The 8,694-nt window shown below is 40.1% G+C and overlaps 1 protein-coding gene across 1 annotated transcript; it reads right to left on the bottom strand.

Moving 5' to 3' along the window:
- Positions 1-537: 537 nt before the first annotated feature.
- Positions 538-987, bottom strand: LOC138870510 (uncharacterized). The gene has a single exon (XM_070148319.1). It carries the CDS (start codon positions 985-987, stop codon positions 538-540), a length of 450 nt encoding a protein of 149 aa, XP_070004420.1.
- Between the last annotated feature and the right edge of the window lie 7,707 nt (positions 988-8,694).

The following is an 8,694-nucleotide window of genomic DNA, read 5'->3' as shown; positions in this document are numbered from 1 at the left end:
AAAAATTCATTACTCGGGCTAGGGACCTCGGAATTCGATTCAAAACATACGCTCAGGTCCCATATTTTTCCACGGACCCTCCGAGACCGTCAAATCACGAATCCGGGTCCGTTTTCTCAAAAGGTTGACCAAAGTCAAACTTGGTCTTTAAGAGAATCCTAAAGAATCAAATGGACATATTTCACTCAAAACGCTTCCAATTCATGAACCAACCGCCCCCGCAAGTCGTAAGTTAGCTAAAGCAAGCACGGGAAGTTTTATTTAGGGGAACAGCGTTCTAAAAGGCAAAACGATCAGTCGGGTCATTACATTCTCCACCTCTTAACTAAACGTTCGTCCTCGAACGGACATAGAAAGGTACCTGAACTACAGAATAAATGGGGATATATTCTCTGCATGTCCTCCTCGGACTCCCAGGTCGCCTCCTCGACTGGTTGGCCCCTCCACTGGACTCTCACCGCAGAAATCCTCTTGGACCTCAATTGGCGATCCTGCCTATCATCAATGGCAATTGGCTCATCCTCATAACCCAAACTCTCATCCAACTGAATAGTACTGAAGTCCACCACATGGGATAGGTCGGCGTGATACTTCCGAAGCATCGATACATGAAAAATTGGATGAACTCCCGATAAACTGGGGGGGTAAAGCAAGCTCATAGGCAACCTCCCCAACTCGCCTTAACACCTCGAAGGGACCAATAAACCTTGGGCTCAATTTGCCCTTCTTCCCGAACCTCATAATGTCTTTCATTGGCGAGACTTTCAAGAGAACCTTCTCGCCAACCATAAATGATACGTCACGCGCCTTCTGATCCGTGTATCTCTTTTTTCTGGATTGAGCTGCACGAAGCCTATTCTGTATCAACTTCACCTTATCCAAGGCATCCTGTACCAAGTCTATACCATACAACTTGGCCTCACCAGGCTCGAACCACCCGATAGGAGAACGACAACGGCGACCATATAGAGCCTCGTATGGAGCCATCTCAATGTTGGACTAATAGTTGTTGTTATATGCAAACTCCGCCAAGGGCAAGAACTGATCCCATTGCCCTCCAAAGTCAATCACACATGCTCTAAGCATATCCTATAAAATCTTAACTGTCCACTCCGACTGCCCGTCGGTCTGAGGATGGAATGTTGTGCTAAGCTCTACACGGGTCCCCAACTCACTTTGAACGGTTCTCCAGAAATGGGAAGTGAACTGAGGGCCTTTGTATGATATGATGGACACAGGTACCTTGTGCAACCGGACTATCTCCCGAATGTAGATCTGAGCATACCTCTGCTATATAAGTAGTCGCCACTGGAATGAAATGAGCCGACTTGGTCAACCTATCCACAATAACCCATATTGAATCAAACTTCCGCAAGGTCCGCGGCAACCCAACTACGAAATCCATGGTGATGCGCTCCCACTTCCACTCTGGAATGGGCATCTACTGAAGTAGGTCACCCGCCCTCTAGTGTTCATATTTGACCTGCTGGCAATTCAGACATCTAGCTACATACTCCACTATGTCCTTCTTCATTCTCCGCTACCAATAATGCTGCCCCAAGTCACGATACATCTTTGTGGCACCCGGATGAATGGAATACCGCAAACTGTGGGCCTCCTCTAGAATTTTCTCCCTCAGACCATCAACATTAGGAACACATAGATGACCCTGGAGTCGCAAAACACCATCCTCGCCAATAGAAACCTCCTTGGCACCTTCTTGAAGCACCGTCTCTCTGAGAACCGCCAAGTGTGGATCATCGAACTGTCGGGCCTTGATCTGCCCCAATAATGAAGACTGGGCAACCACACATACAAGAACTCGACTGGGCTCTGAAATGTCCAACCTCACAAGTGTGTTAGCCAAGGACTGAATGTCCAAGGCTAGTGGCCTCCCCGCTGCTGGAATGAATGCCAAGCTACCCATACTCTCCGCCTTTCTGCTCAAAGCATCCGCGACCACATTCGCCTTGCCCGGGTGATAAAGAATGGTGATGTCATAATCCTTCAGTAGCTCAAGCCACCTGCACTGCCTCATATTAAGATCCCTCTGCTTGAATATATGCTGCAAGCTCCGATGATCGGTATAAACCTCACATGACACCCCATACAGATAATGCCTCCATATCTTAAGAGCATGAACAACTGCGGCCAACTCTAGATCGTGCACGGGATAATTCTTCTCATGAACCTTTAGCTGACGCAAAGTATATGCAATAACTCGCCCCTCCTGCATCAATACATATCCCAAGCCAACGCGTGAAGCGTCGCAATATATGGTATACATCCCCAAACCGGAAGGCAACACAAGAACCAGTGTTGTAGTCAAGGCTGTCTTGAGCTTCTGAAAGCTCTCCTCACAATCATCGGATCAACGGAAAGGAGCACCCTTCTGGGTCAATCTAGTCAAAGGTGATGCAATAGATGAAAAGCCATGCACGAATCGCCGGTAGTAACCTGCTAACCCCAGGAAACTCCTAATCTCGGTCACTGAGGTAGGACGTGGCCAACTCTGAACTGCTTCAATCTTCTTGGGATCCACTTTAATACCCTCTCCGAACACAATATGCCCCAAGAATGCCACTGACTCCAGCCAAAATTCACACTTGGAGAACTTAGCATATAGCTTCTGCTCTCGCAAGGTCTGAAGCACTACTCTCAAATGCTGCTCGTGCTCCCCCAGGCTACGTGAGTATATTAAGATGTCGTCAATGAAGACGATGACAAACGAATCAATATAAGGCCTGAATACCCTGTTCATCAAATCCATAAATGTTGCTGGGGCATTAGTCAAGCCAAAAGACATCACCAAAAACTCATAGTGGCCATATCTAGTCCGGAACGCAGTCTTCGGAACATCCGAGTCCTGAATCTTCAGCTGATGATATCCCGACCTCAGGTCTCAGGGACGCATCTGCAGAGCCGCTTTTGTGGCTTAGGAGCTGTATCTGTGGTTTTGTGGCCTGGCCACCTGGGCCACTTCTGTGATGGAAGGGCCGCACCTGCGGTCCTGCATCTGCGGTCCAAGAACCACAGATGTGGTTATGACAGAAGCAGCAACCTTCAGCCCTTTATCAAATTTTTCACTTCACTCGAGCCTCGTCCGATTGAAGCTCGAGGCTACCAGGCCCCGCCCAAACATACCAACAAGTCTGAAATCACGAGACGGACCTACTCGAATCCTCCGAACACCCGAAACAATGCTAAATCTAGGATTCACCCCCTAAAACCAATTGAATCAAACTTATGAACTTCAAGTTCTTAATTTCCCTCTAACGGGCCAAAACGCCCTTAAACTACTCGAATTGACACCAAATTTTACGGGCAAGTATTAAATGATATTTCGGACCTGTACCAAGCTTTAAAACCAAAATACAAGCCTGATACCTAGGAAATCAATGATTACTTAGTTTATTTAATTCTTTAAAACTTCAAATTAACAATTTCTAATAAAAAATTCATTACTCGGGCTAGGGACCTCGGAATTCAGTTTCCGGACACACGCCCAGGTTGCACGAATCCGGGTCCGTTTTCTCAAAATGTTGACCAAAGTCAAACTTGGTCTTTTAAGAGAATCCAAAAGAATCAAATGGACATATTTTACTCAAAACTATTCCAATTCCCAAACCAACCACCCCCGCAAGTCGTAAGTTAGCTAAAGCAAGCACGAGAAGTTTTATTTAAGGGAACAGGGTTCTAAAAGGCAAAACGACCGTTCGGATCGTTACATCCCTAAGAGTCTCATATGAACTCCGGGCAGTGCTTACACCCAAATGTATCACGGATTAAGCCATAGTATAGTGTGGAAGGGCCAGCCCTCAGATGTCCAAGTTCAGAAGGAGCTCGAGGTCCCAAGGCAAGGCTCACAAGAGGGGGGAAGAACTTAGGGACTAAGAGAGAGTGCAAGTGCAGAAGTAGGATTCTGAAAGGGGAAAACGGAAAAGGGAAGTAGCTCAAATCATTACACATAAGGGTATAGGGGAATGGGAAGTTGCAAGAGGCAACAGAAAAGCAGGCTGAAGGGCATACCCAGCAATGGGAGATGCTGGCACACCCTCTGGCTTGTTTGCTTAGAGGTCAAGACCCCAGTGGTTCAAACTTAATTCATGGATAACAACTTACATTTCCATGCCATAAGTCACCACTCAAAACACACAGGGGTGATAGAGGAATGGGGGTTCATAACAAAACACATAGAAGGAAATCAACATGCTAATTTAAGTGCTGAGATATACAGAAATAGCAGATGAACATGGATACAAAAGCAGTAACTACACATTGTTGTGTTGCTAAGAATTAAATCAGGACATACCAGTTTTCAGGGAAACAAGTAAAGGAAAGCAGTAAGTCTTGTAAAACAGGCCACAGTGCTGTCAAGAAGAGAATGTTATTATGAGAGAATATGAGTTCAGAAGGATTCTGATGTTGTAGTGTGTGAAGAGGGTCGTGCCTTTTATAGTGTAAAAACAGGCAGAAATAAGGCAAGAAAAATAGTTAAGGAACTGATTGTCAATCAATTACATAAGGCTTCCCTTAATTAAGGGATTCAGATTCAAACGGGTGAAAACCATTTAAGGAAAGAAATTGAGTAAGCACTTTGTGCACAGCATGCAATTAGGGGCAAATATATAAAAGATTATTTAAGGACAAGGTTTTGAAATACACGGTTTGTGCAAATAAGGTAAGCAAATCAATTAATAAACAGTAAATCAAAAGAGTCTAAGATTTTGCATAAATGAACCAAGTCAGAAAAGATGAAGAAGGGTTTTAACTTAGGCCGAGTAACAGGGAGAATCAGCAAACAATGGAAAGAAATCAATCAAGCCATATTCAAAAGGAAGTTTGAACTAATTGCAAATTTGAAAACCATTTTAGAGGGAAATTCATCATATATAAGGAGCATGCGAACATGTTAAGCATGAAAAAAATTGTGGTGTCATTGCAAAATCAATAGAAATATCCAATGAAGAAAGAGTTTTAGAAGAGTTTAACCAAAGTTCAGAATCATATGCAAACACGGATGTCCAAACTCGGTTCAAAGACTCGAAGTTGGTCTGAAAGAGTTAGGGGTTGTGAAATAAAAACTCTAGTTCAATTAAATCACATAATCAAACTTGGCAAAACCCCTGAATTCTAGGGTTTCCACCTTGAATCAAGTACAGAGATGAGAAGGCAAGTAATCGAAACAGGCTCAGAGGTTTCAGTTCTATGAAACCTCTTGCATGTTTCTTTCAGCCGCAGAAACTCATGAGAAAATAATGATAGCAAGTAACACGCAGAACATAGTAGCGGAATTCAAAGAAAAAATAGAGTGGCAGAAGCTAATACGAAACATAATAGAGAAGACTGATAAGAACAATAGAAGAAACATGCTAAGAAATTTTAGAAGAAACTTTAAACAGAGCCTCAGTAAAAGGAACTTAATAAGGAAACTTAAGAACTTAGTAAGAAAATATAGTAGGAGAAATATGTTAGAACACAGTAGAGAAAACATACAGTAGAGAAGCATACGAGAACACAGCATAGGAAAATACAGTAGAAGAAGCACGTAAGAACACGGTAGAAGAAAATACAAGAACCCAGTAGAAGCAAATACACATAAAAGGAAAACGAAAGTTAGAAAATACTTAAATACTTTCAGAAAATCCTAGATCGGAAAAGAAAGATTTTGGAAGTAGTTTTTGAAAGAAAAGTCAGGAAAACGTTTAAGATCTTAAGGAAAGCGTGGATACACAATAGATATAAAGGAATTGGAGAAAACCTCGAAGGGTTAGGGTTTCAGAAGAACCCTAAAAATGAGAAAGGCTTTGAAAAGTCACCGATCTAAGTTAGAGAGGTCAGAATCAGGCTCAAATAACCATGGTACGTCGGAGCATGGCCGGAGATGACCGTTGAACCTTGAATTGACAGAGGTCTGGGTACAAACCTTCAAGGTCAGGCCTTGAATCTCTAGAGATCAGGTGTGTAAGAGCAACAGAAGGTAGGTATAAGACTCACATAGCCCTGGAAGCCATGGATTCCGGTGGCTTTCACGGTGGAAGTGGTGAGAGGCGGCTAGGGTTCTGAGAAGACTCGAGAGAGTTTGAGAGAGTGGAGCGTTTTAGAGGTGGCTGGGGTTGTGAAATGGTTAGGGTTAGGGGGTAGGTCGGGATTAAAAAAGGAAAGGGTATTTGGTGATCGTTGATCATTTTGATCAACGGCCTGGATTAATTGAGTAGGTGGGACGGTTTAATAGGGTTGGGTTTGGGTTGGTTAAAATAGGGATTGGGTCAGGGTAACTGGGTTTAAAATTGGGTTCAATTGGAGGTTCAAATAAGGCTAAAATTAAAATAAACAGGGCTAACATTTAAATAGCCATTTTTCTCTTATTTATTTTATAAAAATAGTAAAATAATTTCTGGAAATAAATTAAAGGTACTAAAATGATTAATAATACGTAATTATCAAATTAAAAATACTGGAGTCAATTTTATAATTATAAAAATAATTAAATCTTAAAATAGGCTAATATCGCAATTATACGCAATTTAGCTTTAAAAATACTAAATAAATTTGTAAAAATATGCAAAAGTTATGCCAGCTATATGTTAATATAAATATGAGAATCCAATAAGTGAATCACTCAAAATGATAATTTTGCGGATAATTATTGGATTTTTCTTGATAAAATAGGGCAATAAATAGATTTACAAATCTATAAAAATTAACAAAAAAATAGTAAAACCTTGGGACATACTTATATATGTATATACATGCTATTTTGAAAGTATTTTACATATAAAAATATACAGAAAAAAATTGGGTATCAACAATCGTTCCAGATGAGAAAGATGGGTAAGTAATCCTTATGTTTATTTTTATTCTGTTGAATATACAATTTACATATGTTAATTTTAATGCAGGTTTTTCCCTTTATTTGCTATTGCGCATATGGTTACAGAGTCTATGAAGCCACTTTACGTTGATGCTTGGGGTAGATGGAAAGACATTTCATATGATATCAGAGATAAAATGTGGAATCAGTTTATGGTACGTATAAACCTTATTTTTAAATTATATATCAAATATCCAATTTCACTCAACTTTATTTAATTATTTTTCAGACTAAGTGTGTGTGGGAGAAACGATATGACAATTAAATAAAACATGTCTACGAGAAGAAAGCAAAAAAATTGATTCCAAATTCATTGTATGAAGCTCAAGAAAAGAATAAGAAGCCTGGTTGGATAAGAGAAGATGTGTGGATAAACTTTTTAGCAATATGGGATAGTGTTGAATTTAAGGAGAAGAGTGAACGAGCAAAGCCAGCCCGAGCCTCTCAAAAGGGTGGCTCATTGCACACTGGGGGATCTATGAGTTTTGCTGCGCATCGACAGAGATTGGTAATGTTCACTAGAGAGCTTAATTTCTCACTTACTTTTCCTATGTCATCCTCTTCTCAACTCTTCTTTATAAATTATTTAAAAGCTTTAAAATTTCAAAAGAAGATTTAATGCATTCATGTGACTTTTAATGCATTGTTCATGTCTCATATTCTTTTTTGTTAGTGAGAAGGAAAAACTAAAGGGAAACATAGGAAAACACAGAAGGCCTAAATAATTAAAGCAAAATTATATATTTCGCGTTAGTTTGATCTAGGGAATTGACATATATAGCTTAGGGCTTGTGGTACTAAGCTAGTTTACTCTTTCTATTGTTGATGTTTCTTTTTGTTATTGCTTTTCATTGAGTAAAATGTAGTTGAAAATTTTCAATTTTGTATTTCAATTGATAGGTCAATAAGATTTCTCATAGTAGTCCGAATACAGTTGTGCCGAAGAGAGTCTAATTAGTGAAAACATTAATAGAGACAAGACGACTGTAATGTTCCAGGCGAGAACGAATGATTCTTGGCTTGTCGAAAGAATTTTATAAAACTGGGCAGCAGCACCAGAGTGTCCAATGTTGTTGTCAAAAATGTGTACATCTGCATACATAATCAAATGCACAAACTTAGTAAAGCACAATATATATATCAGAGTAGTAACTGATGGCTTCAAGAAGAAACTCCTTCCCACCACCAAGAAAAGAAACAGATATATAGGAGTGTACTTAGAAGTACGGAAACCAAACATTGTCATCTAATTGACTCATATTTAGATCCAACGTAAGCAAGTGACAGACACAAGCACATTCATATCCAAAACCAACACAAACAAATGACAAACACGAGTCTGCCATGTTGTTTTGATTTATTAAATTTTAGATATATGCTAGTCGATTTTGGCATCTGTGTCTCTGGTTTCGGAGACATGTCTAGAGAGGAGATACCAGGAGGACAATACCAAGTGCAAGTTATGTTGTTTTTGCAGTACCATCTTGGTACTTGCCTTAATAATATTTACTTATCTTATCAAAAAAAATACCAAGAGCAAGATATGAATTTTGGAAAAAAAATAGTTCATTCTTGTGTAATAATTGAAACTTAATACACACAATCCTGTAACCATATCATCAAGAACTCAAAGCCATAGGATCTAGAAGAAGAAGAAAGCAAAAAAGAAAGTGATGTTTAGCTTCCATCCCTCTACTCCATTCCGTCCAAATCAGAGATTTCCTAAAACCCATATTTGTTTACTCTATTTGTCGATGAACAGACTAATAGTACAGAGAAAGGTTTCCTCATAAATGCTATTTGAAGATAGTATTATGTTA

This window comes from Nicotiana sylvestris, chromosome 6 (genome assembly GCF_000393655.2).
Source record: "Nicotiana sylvestris chromosome 6, ASM39365v2, whole genome shotgun sequence".
In the NCBI taxonomy this organism is placed as follows: Eukaryota; Viridiplantae; Streptophyta; class Magnoliopsida; order Solanales; family Solanaceae; genus Nicotiana; species Nicotiana sylvestris.
This window is presented reverse-complemented; position numbering and strand designations above follow the sequence as displayed.